The 20,905-nt window shown below is 42.9% G+C and overlaps 1 protein-coding gene and 1 pseudogene across 1 annotated transcript; both read left to right on the top strand.

Moving 5' to 3' along the window:
• Positions 1–13,779: 13,779 nt before the first annotated feature.
• Positions 13,780–16,839, top strand: LOC139389310 (uncharacterized; annotated as a pseudogene).
• A 161-nt stretch (positions 16,840–17,000) lies between these two features.
• On the top strand, positions 17,001–19,954 carry LOC139389538 (elastin-like). Its single transcript, XM_071136356.1, has 2 exons — positions 17,001–17,079; positions 19,404–19,954. Exons 1-2 carry the CDS (start codon positions 17,001–17,003, stop codon positions 19,952–19,954), a joined length of 630 nt encoding a protein of 209 aa, XP_070992457.1.
• Positions 19,955–20,905: the final 951 nt, after the last annotated feature.

The raw sequence follows: 20,905 nt of genomic DNA, 5'->3' as shown, positions 1-20,905 counted from the left end.
CCTTGAGCTCTAGATAGCCTAGTGATCCTCTAGTTTAACATACATGATCATGTCAAGTAGACTCAACCAGGTCATGATTTCACTCTGCTCCTTGTACTGCAGCTTGTAAAGGCTTGGTGTTGGTATCTGTGTTGTTGTTGTTGAGGCAGACAGTAAGCAGCTACAGTGAGGGCAGGGCAAACTGTGATGGGGCACAGATACAAAAAGAACGCTATGTCAGCTCTGCTGGCAGTGAACAAAGCACAGCTTATACACCTAACAAAGTCCTGGCAGAGACCCTAAAACAATTATAGGAGATGGCCAATGAACTCTATTCCACTAGTGGATTTAGGTCAATTTACACAGCAAATAGTTTTGGCTCAAATGCGTCACCTTTTCCCAACAGTAGCCACTCAATTAACTGCAAGAAATGTCATCTGTGTCCAGAAATTATTTTCAGATAAGCATGAAAAGTTATTTGTTGATTATTTGATTGAGTTGTCATAAAGAAAGATGGCCTGGTTAACCCGCCACTGTTCCGTCTGCAACCATGGTCTTTTCTTTGTCATAGCGCAGGCGGATGTGGTCCTGTTGTCTGCACATGACTCGACCATCACTCAGTTTGACCACAAAGGAGACTGGACCACTCTGACTCAGAATGATACCTGGCAACCAACGTTGGCTGCTTGTGAAGTTGCAGATGGAGACAGTGTCATTGGGTTATAACTGTCTCTCCCTCGCGTGGTGGTCATGTCTCTCTTTTTGTTTCTCCTGTTTCTGTTCCACTAGTGCTTTGATGTCCGGGCGCAGTAGATCCAGGTCAGCTTTTGGCTTTCTGCCCATCAACATCTCAGCTGGAGTCTGTCCTGTTGTTGTTTGTGGCGTGATGTGGTACTGGTACAAGAACCGAGAGAGCTTAGTTGTGATGGTTCCCTCAGTCTTAGTTGTGATGGTTACCCCAGTCTTAGTTGTGATGGTTCCCCCAGTCTTAGTTGTGATGGTTCCCCCAGTCTTAGTTGTGATGGTTCCCCCAGTCTTAGTTGTGATGGTTCCCCCAGTCTTAGTTGTGATGGTTCCCCCAGTCTTAGTTGTGATGGTTCCCCCAGTCGTAGTTGTGATGGTTCCCCCAGTCGTAGTTGTGATGGTTCCTCCAGTCGTAGATGTGATGGTTCCCCCAGTCTTAGTTGTGATGGTTCCCCCAGTCGTAGTTGTGATGGTTCCCCCAGTCGTAGTTGTGATGGTTCAGGCGGGGCCATCTTCTGGTTGATCTGGCACTCAGAACATGATTTCACTTTGTTTTCTACATCCTGATCCATGTTAGGCCACCAGATGTCAGATCTGGCTAAACCTTTCATCCGGGAGGCACCCAGGTGAGCCTCAAGGACCTTATCCATGACTTGTGCACGGCCAGGGGGCAGAACAACCACTATGGACCCCCAAGAGTATGCAACCATCCTGCACACTCAGCTCAGTTTTGCGCTTTGCACAAGGTCTCAGTCCCTCATCCTCTACGACGGGAGGCCAACCCTGCATAATGATCCTTTTCAGTTGGGCCAGGATAGGATCCCGGTCTGTCCACCAGGATAGGATCCCGGTCTGTCCACCAGGATAGGATCCCGGTCTGTCCACCAGGATAGGATCCCGGTCTGTCCACCAGGATAGGATCCCGGTCTGTCCACTAGGATAGGATCCCGGTCTGTCCACCAGGATAGGATCCCGGTCTGTCCACCAGGATAGGATCCCGGTCTGTCCACCAGGATAGGATCCCGGTCTGTCCACCAGGATAGGATCCCGGTCTGTCCACTAGGATAGGATCCCGGTCTGTCCACCAGGATAGGATCCCGGTCTGTCCACCAGGATAGGATCCCGGTCTGTCCACCAGGATAGGATCCCGGTCTGTCCACCAGGATAGGATCCCGGTCTGTCCACTGTTTGATCTGTTTGGCATTCACAGGTGACTTTGACAATCTCTCCATTAGGAAAATTATCTTGGGAGGCACCACAGTTGTGGCGGGCATCTCCGGTAGCTGGAGACGTCTGAGCATGTCTGCGTTTGCATTGTCCTTCCCCACTCTGTACACAATAGTGAACTCATAAGCTGACAGTGTGAGGGCACAGCACTGTATCCTTGCTGAAGCCATGGGAGGAATGCATCTTGATTCAATGAAATGGCTCATCAGTGGTTTGTGGTCAGTGCATATGGTGAAATGACAGCCATAGAGAACCTGATGAAAGCTTTTCACAACAAAAACTATGGCCAGACCGTCCTTGTCTAACTGTGAATAACCCTTCTCAGCACTCGTCAGCGTGCATGTGGCGAATCCGATGGGTTTCTCTGACCCTTCCTCCGTCTGATGTCAGAGTACTGCCCCGACCCCATAGGGCGAGGAGTCACATGACAGAATGATGTCTTGGTCTTGGTCAAAATGAACCAGCAGTTGTGCTGATTGTAGTAGTGCTTCTACTCCAAAGCTATAAGACTGCTGTCCAAGCTATAAGACTGCTGTCCAACCTATAAGACTGCTGTCCCCGCTATAAGACTGCTGTCCAAGCTATAAGACTGCTGTCCCCGCTATAAGACTGCTGTCCAAGCTATAAGACTGCTGTCCAAGCTATAAGACTGCTGTCCCAGCTATAAGACTGCTGTGCAATTAATCTAATGGCCATCTGGACTATTTACGTTGACCCCCCCTACCGGTACTGGAGCCCCCCTTGTTTTTACATTGCTTTTACTCACTGTTTATTATCTATGCATAGTCACTTCACCCCTACCTACATGTACAAATTACCTCGACTGACCTGTACCCCGCACATTGACTCAGTACCGGTACCCCCTGTATATAGCCTCATTATTGTTATGTAATTTTATTGTGTTACTTTTTATTTATTTTTTTACTTAATTTTATTTAGTAAAATATTTGTCTTAATTAACTCTATTTCTAAGCATTTCGAAGCATAAGCATTTCACAGTAAGGTCTACTACACTTGTTGTATTTGGCGCATGTGACAAATAACATTTGATTTGATCTACTGTACAGGGGAAGCATGTGCACAATTTAGATATCTTATCAGAGAGTGGGGAGAGGTGAAGAATAACAACCCACGTATGTGACCCACATATGTGGGTTTTCTCTTTTTCCTTTCAAAGAAACAAATAGATGACGTGGTTAGTTTCCTTAATTCATCAAATCAAATCAAATCAAATGTATTTATATAGCCCTTCGTACATCAGCTGATATCTCAAAGTGCTGTACAGAAACCCAGCCTAAAACCCCAAACAGCAAGCAATGCAGGGTGTAGAAGCACTGTGGCTAGGAAAAACTCCATAGAAAGGCCAAAACCTAGGAAGAAACCTAGAGAGGAACCAGGCTATGTGGGGTGGCCAGTCCTCTTCTGGCTGTGCCGGGTGGAGATTATAACAGAACATGGCCAAGATGTTCAAATTCATTGTTCAAGAACAAGGGTGGAGAGAAAACCGGCCAGCACTCAGCCCTCCGTGGAATGGGTTTGACACGTAATAGAAGTAAAAAACTGTCCCAAAAAGGTAGGCCTATTTTAAGGCTAAGTTATCAAGCAGGTTATTGTACATATTCGGCTTCCCACAAACCCATATTAAGAATATACTCAGATTTACATTTGTTTCAGTGGGTGTGTCAGACTGAGTGGGTGTGTCAGACTGAGTGGGTGTGTCAGAGTGTTGCAAGAGAAATACAGAAATATTGTGACAAACAGAAATAGAGAGAGAAAGAAAGACAGAAAATAAGCAAAAGACGAGAGAAGAACGGAGAGAAACATTCAGAAAGACAGAGAGCAACATTCAGAAAGACAGAGAGCAACAGGGAGAAACATTCAGAAAGACAGAGAGAAGAACAGACAGAAACATTCAGAAAGACAGAGAGCAACAGAGAGAAACATTCAGAAAGACAGAGAGAAGAACAGACAGAAACATTCAGAAAGAAAGAGAGCAACAGACAGAAACATTCAGAAAGACAGAGAGCAACAGAGACAGAAACTGAGGAACTGAGGAACTGTGACGCGGCTGGGAAGGCTTCAGCCAATATAAACACCATAGCAGGTGTGTGCTGCCGTTCAGCGTGATCAGGAAGTGGGTAAACATCATTGCCCCATCACTGCCCCATTTCCCCCCACAGCTGGACACTGTCCCAACTTAAAAACAGAGACAGAGAGAGATGGAGAAAGACAGAGATACTGGTGTAAATACATTGAGAAAAGAGAGAGATACATAGAGGAAGACAGACAGAAACACAGAAAAAGCAAGACAGTGATGACCCGGAAGCAAGACGGAAAGAGAAGGCTGGGGAGGCTCCATTCAGGATAAACAGTATGGTAGAATCTATACTGGGTATGATCAGGAGGCGTTTAAACACTAAACATCATGGCCCCATCACCACTGTCCAGGACAGGCTTTATCAGGGTGTGAGGCTGATCACCCCTATTGTCTAATCCAACACTGGAAACTAACTAGCTAACGGTGCTGGAGGCCAGGACACGCCCTGCTAGACACACATGGGCGTCAATGTTTACCAATGAGACTACAGATCCCACATCCACTACCGAGACTGTTGTAACCAGGCTTACCTGGAATACTGCACTGTGTGGGTCAATGTAGATTCAGACAAAGCAAAACTATAGGCTACAACAAACCTTTTTCATTGATAGAAAATAATGGACGACTGTGTGATCACACTCTCCATAGCCGATGTGCGCAAGACCTTTACAGGTCAACATTCACAAAAGCCGCGGGGCCAGTCGCATTACTAAGAAGGAAAAGGTAACTGAACTGAATGACTATCGCCTCGTAGCACTCGCTTCTGTCATCATGAAGTGCTTTGGGAGACTAGTCAATGATCATATCACCTCCAGTTTACCTGTCACCCTAGACCCACTTCAAAAGGAATACCTATGTAAGAAAGCAGTTCATTGACTACAGCTCATCATTCAACACTATAGTACCCTCCTAGCTCATCATTAAGCTTGAGGCCCTGGGTCTCAACCCCGCCCTGTGCAATTGGGTCCTGGACTTCCTGACGGGCCACCCCCAGGTGGTGAAGGTAGGAAACAACATGTCCACTTCGCTGATCCTCAACACTGGGGCTCCACAAGGGAGCGTGCTCAGCCCCCTCTTGTAATATATCTTCACCTATGACCGCGTGGACATGCAGGCCTCCAACTTGGTCATGAAGTTTGCAGACAACACAACAGTGGTAGGCTTGATCACCAACAATGACGAGACAGGCTATAGGGAGAAGGTGAGGGCACTCTGAGTGTGGTGTCAGGAAAACAACCTCTCACTCAACGTCAACAAAACAATGGAGATGATTGTGGACTTCAGGAAACAGCAGAGGGAGCACACCCCTATCCACATAGACAGGACAGCAGTGGAGAAGGTGGAAAGTTTTAAGTTGCTCTGCGTACACATCACGGATAAACTGTTCCACCTACACAGACAGTGTGGTGAAGAAGGAGCAACAGTGCCTCTTCAACCTTAGGAGGCTGAAGAAATTTGTCTTGTCACCTAAAACCCTCACAAACTTTTACAGATGCACAATTGAGAGCATCCTGTCGGGCTGTATTACAGCCTGGTACGGAAACTTCACTGCCCACAACCGCAGGGCTCTCAAGAGGGTGGTGCAGTCTGCACAACGCATCACCGGGGCAAACTACCTACCCTCCAGTACACCTACAGCACCCGATGTCACAGGAAGGCCAAAAAGATAATCAAGGACAACAACCACCTGAGCCACTGCCTGTTCACCCCGCTACCATCCAGAAGGCGAGGTCAGTACAGGTGCATCAAAGCTGACCGAGAGACTGAAAAATAACTTATTATCTCAAGGCCATCAGACTGTTAAACAGCCATGGATCACTAGTCACTTAATGTCACTTTAATGATGATGTTTACATCTTGCATTACTCATCCCATATGTATATGCTGTATTTTATACCATCTATTGCATCTTGCCTATGCAAGATGACCGTTGCTCATCCATATATTTATATGCACATATTCTCATTCCATCCCTTTACTTAGATTTGTGTGTCTTAGGTAGTTGTTGTGGAATTGTTAGATTACATGTTAGATATTACTGCACTGTCGGAACTAGAAGCACAAGCATTGCTCTACACTCGCAATAACATCTGCTAACCATGTGTATGTGACCAATGAAATTTGATTTGATATGATTTAAAGCATGCACAGCCCAAATGGCAAATGTCTTTACTGACATTTTCAACCTCTCCCTGGCCGAGTCTTTGATACCTACATGTTTCAAAGAGACCACCATTGTCCCAGTGCCCAAGATAGCAAAGGTAACCTGCCTAAATTATTACCGCCCCATAGAACTCACGTCGCTAGCCATGAAGTGCTTTGAAAGGCTGGTCATGGCTCACATTAACACCATCATGCCAGAAACCCTAGACCCACTCCAATTTGCATACCGCCCCAACAGATCCACAGATGACGCAATCTCAATCGCACTCCACACTGCCCTTTCCCACATGGAAACATACAGGAAAGGAGGGCTGAACAGGCCCCCATTAACATTGACGGGGCTGAAGTGGAGCAGGTTGAGAAATTCAAGTTCCTTGGTGTCTACATCACTAACAAACTATCATGGTCCATATATACCAAGACAGTCGTGAAGAGGGCGCGACAACACCTTTTCTCCCTCAGGAGACGGAAAAGATTTGGCATGGGTGCCCAGATCCTCAAAAGTCCTACAGCTGCACCATCGAGAGCATCCTGACCGGTTGCATCAGCGCCTGGTATGGCAGCTGCTCGGCATCTGACCGGAAGGCGCTACAGAGGGTAGTGCATACGGCCAAGGACATCACTGGGGTCAAGCTTCCTCACCGGTTCTGAATCAGAGGCAGGTGTCAGTCGTTGTCTCTGATTGGGAGTCATATTTAGGTAGCCTGTTTTCTATTGTGTTTTGTGGGTGGTTGTATCCTGTGTTAGTGTTGTCACCATACGGGACTGTTTCAGTTGTTTCAGTTGTTTCAGATGTTTGTTTGTTATTTTCTTCAGTTGATTTGTTAAATATATCATTATGGACACTTACCATGCTGCACATTGGTCTGATCCTTGCGACTCCTCCTCTGAAGAAGAGGAATTCCGTTACAGTTTGTCTGTTTATTGGATGGTTGTTTCCGTCTGATTTCGTCTTTTTTAATAGTTTATTAAAAACTTTAACACAAAAAAACATATTCATTTTTACTGTGCAATATAACTTCCACACAATGCTGCTTAGCTGGAAAATTAGGGAGAATGTTACAGCACAGTTGCATCACCATCTGGAACCCATAAGTGTTCTGGAATGGAACAGAACTATGATGTATGCCTTGTGCTCTCTGAAGGTTAGAAATGAACATAAATACCTTGTATACTCCCCCTCTCTGGGGGTTATTATGTGGGATAACTAAGTGCCTTGTACACTCCCCCTCTCTGGGGGTTATTATGTGGGATAACTAAGTGCCTTGTACACTCCCCCTCTCTGGGGGTTATTATGTGGGATAACTAAGTGCCTTGTACACTCCCCCTCTCTGGGGGTTATTATGTGGGATAACTAAGTGCCTTGTACACTCCCCCTCTCTGGGGGTTATTATGTGGGATAACTAAGTGCCTTGTACACTCCCCCTCTCTGGGGGTTATTATGTGGGATAACTAAGCCTATATGAACAGAGATCTGTAATTCACAACCCCTAACCCCCTAATCATGTAAGGTCTGCCTCTGGTGTGTTCCGGACAGGGTTGGGGTATCTCCCTACCTCCTTCCCTCCCTCCTGGTGCTTGTACATAGTGATTACATTGGCTGGGTCTGGTGCGGTTTGGGAGCTACAGGGCGGGTCACTAGGTTTACTTTGGACACTGTACCTCTCAGTGCCCCTCTCTCTCTACATGAACCAAACCCTGGATCATTAGGCTAAACAAATACAGTGAGTGCTGAGTAAAGAGAGCGTTCTTAAAACCACTCCTTTATCTATATAGTACTGTATCCCCTCACACAACACACTGGCCTAATTGTGCTTCGGTTAACCCTGTAAAATCTCCTAAACACACAATTATCAGAATGCACTGAATCTTCTAATTTAACACCAATCTCTCATGGATATCAATGCAATTTTTTCACATGAAAATATGAGTTAAAACTTGGGCTGTCAAATTGAACGAAAGACATGCATCTCAAGTTTAGATATAACTGTGCAACTATGAGTCGTTCTCAAGAAAATATATATCATGCTAAATACCTACCTGTAGTTTTGAAAATACTCTTCACTGGAACTCTTCAGCCTTTTTGCAGTTTTACCTTTGGTTCATCTTTATTTACTTTCCCAAACCACAACCAAAATAGTAGCTAATCCAGATAGATACCCCGGAGGTGGAGGTGGTGGTGGTGGGGCCGAGCGGCAGGATATCTAGGATCTCATACAGGATGTGCTGTATACTCATGAAATGTACTAGTGCGCGTGACAGTTTAGTGTCTTTGGTTTGGCTAAGGGCTCAGACTAGCGGTCTGTCTAGGAGAAACTACATACACATCAAGCTGCCTTACGCTACAGAAACAGGACTGAGGCTTACATACAATGTTCTCTTATGTATTTCAACAGAACCTCTATTATATGAATACTTGTACACTCGTTCACTGTAAATAGAAATCACTCACTTTACAGAAACTACATGTGACACTCATCCTTCGCCAGCTCACAGGGGGGAGTCCCTCAAGAACTTCCCAAGTTAAAGACAACCAATCTATCAATAGCGATACAGGGATTTATAACATTCTTACTAGTGTCAATGGTGGAAAAAGTACCCAACTGTCATACTTGAGTAAAAGTGAAGATAGCTTCATAGAAAATGACTCAAGTAAAAGTGAAAGTCACACAGTAAAATACTAATTGAGTAAATGTCTAAAAGTATTTGGTTTTAAATATAGTTAAGTGTAAAATGTACATGTAATTGCTAAAATATACTTAACTATCAAAAGTAAAAGTGTAAATTATTTCAAATTCCTTATATTAAGCAAACGAGACGGCAAGATTTTCTTGTTTTTTGAATTTACGGATATCTAGGGCCACACTCCAACACTCAGACATAATTTACAAAGAAGCATTTGTCTTTAGTGAGTCCGCCAGATCAGAGGCAATAGGGATGACCAGGGATGTTCTCTTGATAAGTGTGTGAATTGGACCATTTTCCTGTCCTGCTAAGCATTCAAAATGTAACGATTACTTTTGGTTGTCAGGGAAAATGTCCGGAGTAAAAAGTATATTATTTTCTTTGGGAATGTAGTGAAGAAAAAGTCAAAGTTGTCAGAAATATAAATAGTAAAATAAAGGACAGGTACCCCCCAAAAACTACTTAAGTAGTACTTAAAGTATTTTTACTTCAGTACTTTACACCACTGACAAGTGTAAGGCTACTCATATCGTCCGCTTTGTTTCGTATAAAATGACATAGGCTGCGTTTACACAGGCAGCCCAATTCTGGTCTTTTTTTCCACTAATTGGTATTTTGACCAATCGGGTCAGCTCTGAAAAAGATCTGACGTGAAAATATCTTATGTAATTGGTCAAAAGACCAATTAGTAGAAAAATATCCGAATTTGGGCAGCCTGTGTAAATGCAGCCATAGACTGAAAATACACATCAGGACATGGTGATTCTGTAACATAAAATCCCTGATCAAGTGACAAAATGATGATAAGCTACATCCTATTTCAACATCTAATGAGATATAAATCAACTGCTTGACTCACATTGAACGGGTTAAAGTGCACAGAAAGAAATATCTATTTTAATAGTCGTTGTGAGTAACAGAAGCCTCAGACAGTGCATCCTGATTTTTCTCCCAAACGATGTGTAAACATGAGAACACCAAAGAAGAGACTGGTCTATGAACGCTCACTTGTCAGATGTTAATTCGCCAGTGGGTTGTAAAGCTACGCTAACAGTCTGTTTTCTCTAGCAGTTCCTGTTTCCAGCACCATTGAGGTGACATACACAGGGGCAGAACTCCACCCTGTAAACCACATCTGCTTTAGATACAGTTGAAGTCGGAATTTTACATAAGCTTAGGTTGGAGTCATTAAAAGTCATTTTCAACCACTCCATACATTTCTTGTTAACAAACAATAGTTTCGGCAAGTCGTTTAGGACATCTACTTGGTGCACGACACAAGTAATCTTTCCAACAATTGTTTACAGACAGATTATTTAACTTATAATTCACTGTATCACAATTCCAGTGGGTCAGAAGTTTACATACACTAAGTGGAAGTTAAAGCTTGGTCGCAAATGGGTCTTCCAAATGGACAATGACCCCAAGCATACTTTCAAAGTTGTGGCAAAATGGCTTAAGGACAACAAAGTCAAGGTATTGGAGTGGCCATCACAAAGCCCTGACCTCAATCCTATAGAAAATGTGTGGGCAGAACTGAAAAAGCGTGTTCAAGTAAGGAGGCCTACAAACCTGACTCAGTTACACCAGCTTTGTCAGGAGGAATGGGCCAAAATTAACAAAACTTATTGTGGGAAACTTGTGGAAGGCCACCCGAAACATTTGACCCAAGTTAAACAGTTTAAAGGCAATGCTACCAAATACTCATTGAGTGTATGTAAACTTCTGACCCACTGGGAATGTGATGAAAGAAATAAAATATGAAATAAATCATTATTCTACTATTATTCTGACATTTCACATTCTTAAAATGAAGTGGTGATCCTACCTGACCTAAAACAGGGAATATTTACTAGGATTAAATGTCATGAATTAGTTTAAATGTATTTGGCTAAGGTGTATGTACATTTCCGACTTCCAACTGTACATCTGCATTGCTTGCTCTCTGAGGTTTTAGGCTGGGTGTCTGTAAAGCTCTTTGTGACAACAGCTGATGTAAAAACCATTTGATTGATTGAACATAGTCAGAGTTTAGGCCTACATTGTTCTCTGAAACACAGTGAATAGCCACTGACACTGGAAACAAAACCCAACAAAATATGTGATAGTAGGCTGTGTGTGCTTTTTGCATTTCATTCTGCTGGTAAATAATAAAGAAATAATTGATTGAGGTCTACAAAGAGGTTACATTTAGTCAGTTGTCTATTAATACATACAACTGAATGGACAATGAAGAAATCACATAACAAAGATCACATATTCAGAAATTCTATATGTAACAATACATGACAGTCATTTTCTAACACTGAAAATGAATTTCAAACTGTCAAAAGCACAACAAGGAATAGACAATACAGAGAGAGAAGTGGTCTGTATTATCAAAACATTTTAAAAAAGAAGTAAACAGAACATTCTGGAGAATTCCGTCTATTCCATGGACAGAGATCAGAGGCTGAACATCTTGTTGCAGTTGGATGATGAAATCCCAACACAAGTGTGTGTGTGTGTGTGTGTGTGTGTGTGTGTGTGTGTGTGGGTGTGTGTGTGTGTGTGTGTGTGTGTGTGTGTGTGTGTGTGTGTGTGTGTGTGTGTTTAAAGTTGCAAAACATAGCTTTAAAGGCCCAGTGCAGTCAAAAAAATGTGCTTTTCTCTGGATAAGAGCATCTCCTAAATGACTCAAATGTAAATGTTGGAATAATCCTGTGAAATTGGGAAAATTAAGATAATGCATTTTAGTGTGAGAGCTGTTTGAAAAGACCGTCTGAAATGTCAGCCTGTTTTGGTGAGATCAATGGGTAGTAAATGAGTTAATAGACCAATAAGAAAGAGAGTTCAAACCCCTCTGCCACTCAGACCATTACCAGACAGTCCTGGCAAAATTGTTTGTTTGGGAAATGTCTCTTTTCTAAGAAGCTATTTTTGTTTCTTTTTGACCATTTTAATTTAATGGTAGGTACTTAATTGTTACCCAGAAATGATTTGATATTGAGATAAAAACAGCTGCATTGGGCCTTTAACAAATTGTCTGTATTCCAAGCCACACTTTCTTCACTGAAGGAATGTTAAAGATGTCAGACTACTGGGAAAGGTATGGGGGAAAAAACCAAACTGATGTTCCTCCTCATTGCACCATATAGTCCATTCGGAAAGTATTCAGACCCCTTGACTTTTTCCACTTTTTTGTTACGTTATGGCCTTATTAAAATATATATATATATAAAAATGTATTATTTTCCTCATCAATCAAACAAATATACCTTCATTACATAAGTAGTCAGAGCCTTTGCTATGTGACTCGAAATTGAGATCAGGTGCCATGAAGGGAACTAAATACTTTCCAAATGCACTGTAAACATACCTTCAACATACCGGTGAGACATGACATAGAACAGAGAATATGTACTGCATGCAAATAAGGACTGGGGAATAAAAAGACAGAAACATGTCATAAACATTCCAATGGTATTGACCTGTATGATCCAAACCAAGTCAATGCCATGCTACAAAACTGTTCTTTTTCATTATTTGACCTGAATGCCACACACACAACATGAGTGAGATGGATTGCAGTTGTACAATGGCAGGTGAGTAATCTAAATTTAATATGCATTTACAAACAGCATGTACTATTGAATGGTGGAGGAGAAACCAATGGGGGGATTCAGAGACAGTGGTGAAAACACCTGATGCAACCTTCTGCAATAACTTCTGCAAATTGTCCATTGCAATAGTCTTCTTTTACAACTGCAATTATGTAGGCCTACTGAATAAAATGTTAGAACGTTAGAACAATTATGAACATTAGAACAATTATGTAGGTCTACTGAATAAAATGTTAGAACGTTAGAACAATTATGAACATTAGAACAATTATGTAGGCCTACTGAATAAAATGTTAGAACGTTAGAACAATTATGAACATTAGAACAATTATGTAGGCCTACTGAGTAGAATGTTAGAATGTTAGAACAATTATGTAGGCCTACTGAGTAGAATGTTAGAACGTTAGAACAATTATGTAGGCCTACTGAGTAGAATGTTAGAACGTTAGAACAATTATATAGGCCAATAAAGTAGAATGTTAGAATGTTAGAACAATTATGTAGGCCTATAAAGTAGAATGTTAGAACTATTATGTAGGCCTATAAAGTAGAATGTTAGAACTATTATGTAGGCCTATAAAGTAGAATGTTAGCACGTTAGAACTATTATGTAGGCCTATAAAGTAGAATGTTATAACTATTATGTAGGCCTATAAAGTAGAATGTTAGAACTATTATGTAGGCCTATAAAGTAGAATGTTAGAACGTTAGAACTATTATGTAGGCCTATAAAGTAGAATGTTAGAACTATTATGTAGGCCTATAAAGTAGAATGTTAGAACTATTATGTAGGCCTATAAAGTAGAATGTTAGAACTATTATGTAGGCCTATAAAGTAGAATGTTAGAACTATTATGTAGGCCTATAAAGTAGAATGTTAGAACGTTAGAACTATTATGTAGGCCTATAAAGTAGAATGTTAGAACGTTAGAATAAAATAAACTATTCTGAAAGTACTCCAAAAGAAAACTAATTTGCTATTTAGAAACAGACTTTTAATGTGTCTAAAGAGAAGGTAGTCTAATACACCAGGGTGAAAATACTTGCCTCTAGTTATTTTTATTGGGAATTTTTAACGGTCGGGTTTGTTATTAGTTCCAAGCGTAGGCAGAGGTCCTTTCTCTATATCTGTCGTAGCCTGGACTGGAAATGAGACCAACAGGAAAGGGGAGGAATGCTAATTACATCAGCTCTATGACAAATCAGAGACTAGCATCACAGCCTCTGAGAGCCAATCACATTTCACCACGACTGTAGAAATACATAGCGAGCGGTACTCGTTTTTATATTTGAGAACTGACGGGGATAGAAAGACCGAGAGAAACCTTAGGTTTCTTTGAAAAAAAAAACTTCCCTAATATTTCTAAGCGATATAGGTCCATAAGGTAAACAAGATGGTCGTGGTGACAGCGGGACATAAAGTCATCTTGATATCTGGGAAACAGCATGGCTCTCCCAGCGCAACACAGTGCTACAGACGGTCCATTTCGGTCGTTTTGCCTTCATCTGCTTCGAACCAAGCCAATTCTTCGGATTCCGACTCAAATTCGACAACTGGGCCACCCCTGCGAAAAAGACAGAGACTCACTCATTTGAGTCCTGAAGAAAAGCAGCTTCGCAGGTTAGTTTCATGAAGGGGCTGTTTAGTGTGACATTGTTCATGACTAGGCCTATGTTAATGATTATCTAGCAATCAAATGCGATATCTTGTGACCCAAAAGGGAACAATGGTGAATTGATTGTCCAACGGAAGCCGGCTACTCCCTTCTCCCCACATCTGGAAAGAGTCCATGAACTTCTCCGTCTTTCCAATAACTAGTCTAAGAATAAAACATGCACGTTCTACATGTAGAATATAAGGTAGATTCGTAGGCCAAAGACAACTCGGTCAACATTTATTGCTTATCAACGGGTTTGAGGAGTCTACAGTCAGTCAGCTGATCCGGTTTTCATATTTGAAGCAGCGCTGTACTCGATCTGTTCTGCCTGCGTGGCAGGAATATGGCGGCTGATTGTGCAATAACTAACAAGCCATTCCTGTTCAACTTGTCCTGTCAGCAATTTCTAAAGAAAAATGCTTCAAATGTCTGTCCTCTTCAGGAAACTCAAGAACAGAGTTGCAGCCCAGACAGCCAGAGACAGAAAAAAAGCTAAAATGGGGGACCTGGAAGACCAAGTTCTAGCGTTGGAGTTGGAGGTAAATGTATATCCACCATGTAAACGTGTCATGGTGTAAAAGGCTGCTAGGCTGAGGTGTTCACACACGGTTTTTTTTCTCCTTCTCTAGAACAAGAAACTTCATGTTGAGAACAGGCTTTTACAGCAAAAGACATGTGGCTTGGTGAACGAGAATGAGGAACTGAGACAGAGGCTGGGGTTGGACGCCCTGGAAGCCAAAGAGGTAAGAGGATTTGTGGAGTTGCTACTTATTCAGAGGGTGGGGGGTGAACTAAGTTGCCACCTGGTTGGCTGTCAGATCTGTTATAGCCTTGGATCAGTAATATTACCAACTAATCTGCACATTTACTTGGTCCTGGTATCCACTTTAGTTTATTTAGTAGATATTTCAACTCTATTTTCTTACCTGCATTGTTGTTTAAGGGTTTGTCAGTAATCATTTCACAGTAAGTCTACTACACCGGTTGTATTTGGAGCATGTGACAAATAACATAACATTTTTAAAATGGACTGTTAACACCTCTCTCCTCAGGGTCAGGTGTTGGAGTCCAGTGGGATTGATGCAGGTTTGGGGATCGGGTCTTCTGAGTCTGCAGTACTCAGGCTATGTGTGCCTCCGCAGCAGGTGCAGGCCCAGCAATGCCCAAATCTGAAGATTTCCCAATGGATACAGATAGTCCTGACTCTACAGACTCTGAGGTGAGACCATTTTTGTCTTCTACGGCTAATGTAAACAGACATTTTGTAGTGCGACGTGGGCGTTGTCAATTGGAGAAGAAACCATGTACCAGCACTTTATAATGAATAGTAATTGATTGGATTTGTGTTGCCAAGAGCTTTTCCAGTAGTGTTCTTCTTGTCCCAGTCCTGTTTATTGGTGGCCATTTCCAGATCCACCCATAGACTCAACTATGGTCTTCTACTTCTGTTCAGAGTTGTAATTCTCTCCTTCTCACCCTTCTCCAGTCTGATCTCTTGCTGGGCATTCTGGACATCCTTGATCCAGAGCTGTTCCTCAAGGAGTGTAGTGAGCAGGAGATCCAGGCGCAGGAGATGCTGCTGGTCGGAGGGGGGGCAGGAGTACCTTCCCCCTCACCTGCAGCTCTGGGGGCCACACCAGTTAAGCTGGAGGCCCTTAATGAATTGATCCACTTTGACCACATCTACACCAAGCCTGTGGAGGGGGTGGTGCTTCCCCCTGGGCAGCAGGAAGTGCATTATGAGGAGAGTGTAACAAAGATGGAGGAGGTCTTCTCTTTGGCTGAGGAGGTCTGCGAGGTGGTGTGTGTCAAAGACGAGCCGGAGGAAGTGGTCATCATCCCTGAGAGTCACGGGGTGTTGGATGACTTCCTGTCCGCGGTCTCGCCGACCTCTGACCTGGCCCTGGGTGGCCTGGAGAAGACCGGTACCTACCTGACTGAGACCTACAGCGACTCCGGATACGAGCGGTCCCCTTCCCCCTTCAGCGACATGTCCTCCCCCCTCTGCTCTGAGGGATCCTGGGATGATGTGTTCGCCAATGAACTGTTCCCTCAGCTGATCAGTGTCTGACGTGAGCCCTATTGGCCCAATAAATTAATGATCCAACCTATAGATCTCCCTTATATTTTCATGTAGTGTTAAGTGACTACAGTAGATCATGCTTTATATTGATGTATAGATGGCAAAGTGATAGCCTTTTCCCAGATCGGTTTGTGCTGTTGAGCCAATGGCTAGATTTTGTCTTTACAGTACAAACTAATCTGTGACCAGGCTAATACTAGTTTACCTCGTGTTTTTAAAACTAAATTAAGCACGTAATCTCCTCTATTACAGCAGGTCTGTACAATGGGTGATCCTGCATTGACTTGTGGGAGATGTAGTTCTTGACATCTTAATTTGGCATCACTACTTGATTGCTAGTGGTTTTGTAAGATTGCTTAATAATCTATCCCCACATTGTTGGGTTCCCGGGGAAATGAATGCATCCAGTATTTGTGTACATTGTATTTAGCTGGGGGATGGGGACTGATCGTTCTAAAGACACTTATTTATTTGAGTATTCTGCTCCGGCGTCTTCTGTATGTTATCGGTTTTAGCATGTAGGAATGTTTTCTTCTGTATAACCTTGTTACACTCTCCTTGTTGCGCTAAATTACTGCATTAAAAAAACTTTGCATTGCATCTCGTTTGTCACTCATGAGATCTGTCGTACAGAGAAGGTTGGACTGAAACTGCCATTGACTAGAGCTGCACCATCTAATAGGCAAGCTTGGGTGTCTTGACTCTTTTTGCCATGGTATTTCCACTACATTCTACAGTGTGCTTATTAAGTTGTCTTTTAAATGGCTATTGCTTTCTCCAAGAAGCCGACCATTCAGCATGTCCTTTCACTCGATCTGCGGGGACCTGCCCTGGGTGCAGGTTTTGGATTTTGCCCTAACACAACACAGCTGATTAAAAATAAAGCTTTGCTTATTTGACTTGAGGGGGAGACCCTCCTGTAAAGACTAGAAAATGCAAAGCTAGAAATGGTTCAGTCGGTCGCTGGATCACAACATTTAATCTCCAGTAGTATACAGGACTCCAGGCCTCTTTCTACACCGGTAAATAATCATTCCTACGTGTGCTTGTCAGCGGATTGTTTTTGAAATAACCAAAGTAATTCCACAACTATGCCAGAGACGTGTTCGAATACCTCATACCGTACAGTTCTTCAATATCAACAAGTTGGGCACGCTGGTCTAATCTTCATAAAAGGTAACTTCTCTAGTCTACTCAAGTGACTCTGCCACCTGCCCCCGGTATCTCCTAGAGGTAGAGAAGCCGGGAGTAGAGCTTCAGTTCAGATGCGAATGATGGCACATCACTGATCAGTAGGGTCAAGTAGTTGAGGTTTATGGGAAACCATGTGCGGCATAATCAAATGTTTACATTCTCACACGTTAAATGACACTGGTCTCTTATTACGTAACTAAATGGCACAGGGATGTTCCTGAGCATTTATCTGGGGTTTCTCCTAATGGGTTCAGGCTTTTAACTTTCAGGTGGGGATGTCTTCTAACAGGGTCAGCCTGGCTTTGTGGTATTTCAGGAGCAGAGAATAATAGGACAGTCAGGGTGGCACCCTTTCACCTCCAGACATTTAATCTCACCACACTGGTATTTCAGCTCTCTCTTTATTTCTCTTTCTCTGTGTCGGACGTTTACATACACCTTAGCCAAATACATTTCAACTCAGTTTTTCACAATTCCTGACATTTAATCCTAGTAAAAATTCCCTGTTTAGGTCAGTTAGGATCACCACTTTATTTTAAGAATGTGAAATGTCAGAATAATAGTAGATACAATTACTTATTTCAGGTTTTATTTCTTAAATCACATTCCCAGTGGGTCAGAAGTTAACATACACTCAATTAGTATTTGGTAACATTGCCTTTAAATTGTTTAACTTGGGTCAAATGTTTAAGGTAGCCTTCCACAAGATTCCCACAATAAGTTGGGTGCATTTTGGCCCATTCTTCCAGACAGTGCTGGTGTAACTGAGTCAGGTTTGTAGGCCTCCTTGCTCGCACATGCTTTTTCAGTTCTGCCCACAAATTTTCTATGGGATTGAGGTCAGGGCTTTGTGCTGGCCACTCCAAAACCTTGACCGTGTTGTCCTTAAGTCATTTTGCCACAACTTTGGAAGTATGCTTGGGGTCATTGTCCATTTGGAAGACTCATTTGCGACCAAGCTTTAACTGATGTCTTGAGATGTTGCTTCAATATATCCACATAATTTTCATTCTTCATGATGCTATCTATTTTGTGAAGTGCACCAGTCCCTCCTGCAGCAAAGCACCCCCACAACATGATGCTGCCACCCCCGTGCTTCACGGTTGGGATGGTGTTCTTCAGCTTGCAAGTGTCCGCCTTTTTCCTCCAAACATAACGGTGGTCATTATGGCCAAACAGTTCTATTTTTGTTTCATCAGACCAGAGGATATTTCTTTGAAGCAGTGGCTTCTTCCTTGCCGAGCGGCCTTTCAGGTTATGTCGATATAGGACTTGTTATACTGTGGATGTAGATACTTTTGTACCTGTTTCCTCCAGCATCTTCACAAGGTCCTTTGCTGTTGTTCTGGGATTGATTTGCACTTTTTGTACCAAAGTACGTTCATTTCTAGGAGACAGAATGCGTCTTCTTCCTGAGCGATATGACGGCTGCATGGTCCCATGGTGTTTATACTTGCGTACTATTGTTTGTACAGATGAACGTGGTACCTTCAGGCATTTGGAAATTTCTCCCAAGGATGAACCAGACTTGTGGATGTCTACAATTTTTTTTCTGAGGTCTTGGCTGATTTCTTTTGATTTTCCCATGATGTCAAGCTAAGAGTTACTGAGTTTGAAGGTAGGCCTTGAAATACATCCACAGGTACACCTCCAATTGACTCAAATGATGTCAATTAGCCCCTCAGAAGCTTCTAAAGCCATTACATCATTTTCTGGAATTTTCCAAGCTGTTTAAAGGCACAGTCAACTTAGTGTACATAAACGTCTGACCCACTGAAATTGTGATTGTGAATTATAAGTGAAATAATCTGTCTGTAAACAATTGTTGGAAAAATGACTTGTGTCATGCACAAAGTAGATGTCCTAACCGACTTGCCAAAACTATAGTTTGTTGACAATACATTTGTGGTGTGGCTGAAAAACTAGTTTTAATGACTCCAACCTAAGTGTATGTAAACTCCCTGGTCTAGGTCTTGGTGTGGTCCCTGGTCTAGGTCTTGGTGTGGTCCCTGGTCTAGGTCTTGGTGTGGTCCCTGGTCTAGGTCTTGGTGTGGTCCCTGGTCTAGGTCTTGGTGGGTTCCCTGGTGTAGGTCTTGGCGTGGTCCCTGGTCTTGGTCTTGGTGTGGTCCCTGGTCTAGGTCTTGGTGTGGTCCCTGGTCTAGGTCTTGGTGTGGTCCCTGGTCTAGGTCTTGGTGTGGTCCCTGGTCTAGGTCTTGGTGTGGTCCCTGGTCTAGGTCTTGGTGTGGTCCCTGGTCTAGGTCTTGGTGTGGTCCCTGGTCTAGGTCTTGGTGGGTTCCCTGGTGTAGGTCTTGGCGTGGTCCCTGGTCTTGGTCTTGGTGTGGTCCCTGGTCTAGGTCTTGGTGTGGTCCCTGGTCTAGGTCTTGGTGTGGTCCCTGGTCTAGGTCTTGGTGTGGTCCCTGGTCTAGGTCTTGGTGTGGTCCCTGGTCTAGGTCTTGGTGGGTTCCCTGGTGTAGGTCTTGGCGTGGTCCCTGGTCTTGGTCTTGGTGTGACCCCAAAGTGAATGTGAGCTTCCTCTGAAGAGTGAGTTTAGCAGCAGAGACAGAGCACATTTCCCCTCTCCTACTCTCAACCACAACAGAGAGTACAACGACCTCACAGCTGTTCAACTGAAACCAAAGATACATTTTCGCTTTGTGGTGACACAAAGTAGAGTTGTTGGCCCTCTCGATGCCTGACTTTTTCTGCAGTTAATAACTCTATACTCTGCAACGATGATAATAATAATAACTCTATACTATACAACAAAGATAATAATAATAATAATAATAACTCTATACTGTTGACTTGCCATCTTTCTTTGACAATACAACAAGTTGATTAAAGCAAAAGTAGTGTTAGGGCTCTATTCAATCCGTATCGCGGAAGTTCAGAGTTACATCGTGATTGAAATTTAACTGCAACATTCGGAGACTGCATTCATGGTAAACCTGTATATATTGGCTCAATCAGAAGTTACCTTTAAATTTCTATCGCACAAGCTGTAACGCTTCAGCGAAGAAGTTCGAATAGGGCCCTTTGTTTTTCATGGTTAGCCGTGGTAGGAACATTAAAGAGCAGGGGAACCTGAGAACCTCTGTGTCTTTCTGAGGACAGGATTATGTCACACAGCGCTGGCTGTCAAAGGTCACGCTTAAATTAGGTCTACAGGTTCGACTTGCTAATATGACACTGTCGTCACCTTCTCTTGGTTGGGATAAATCTTACAGTAGAGTAGGGCTCATGTTACTGCTGAGTGTGTGTCTGTTCTATATACAGCAGTGCTAGGTCTCTACACCATGGGCAGCTGCCCGACTAGTACCATCTTCTATCTCCACGGTGAGCAATCAAGATCCATGGACGGACATCAGACTAGGCTACCATTTCAAACAGTGTTTCCCAGTACTTTCCAATAGAAATAAGTGACTTGAAACATATCTCCACTATGAGCATTCAAGACTTCAAACTAGCTTAT

This window comes from Oncorhynchus clarkii, chromosome 30 (assembly GCF_045791955.1).
Source record: "Oncorhynchus clarkii lewisi isolate Uvic-CL-2024 chromosome 30, UVic_Ocla_1.0, whole genome shotgun sequence".
Taxonomy (NCBI): domain Eukaryota; kingdom Metazoa; phylum Chordata; class Actinopteri; order Salmoniformes; family Salmonidae; genus Oncorhynchus; species Oncorhynchus clarkii.
This window is presented reverse-complemented; position numbering and strand designations above follow the sequence as displayed.

What these genes read in the sequence shown, in the direction of transcription:
- LOC139389538 (XM_071136356.1), top strand. Translation starts at nt 17,001, where the DNA reads ATGGCTATTGCTTTCTCCAAGAAGCCGACCATTCAGCATGTCCTTTCA. An exon ending in GGGACCTGCCCTGGGTGCAG is followed by an intron (nt 17,080 to 19,403) that starts GTTTTGGATTTT and finishes TCCCTGGTCTAG; the next exon opens with GTCTTGGTGTGGTCCCTGGT.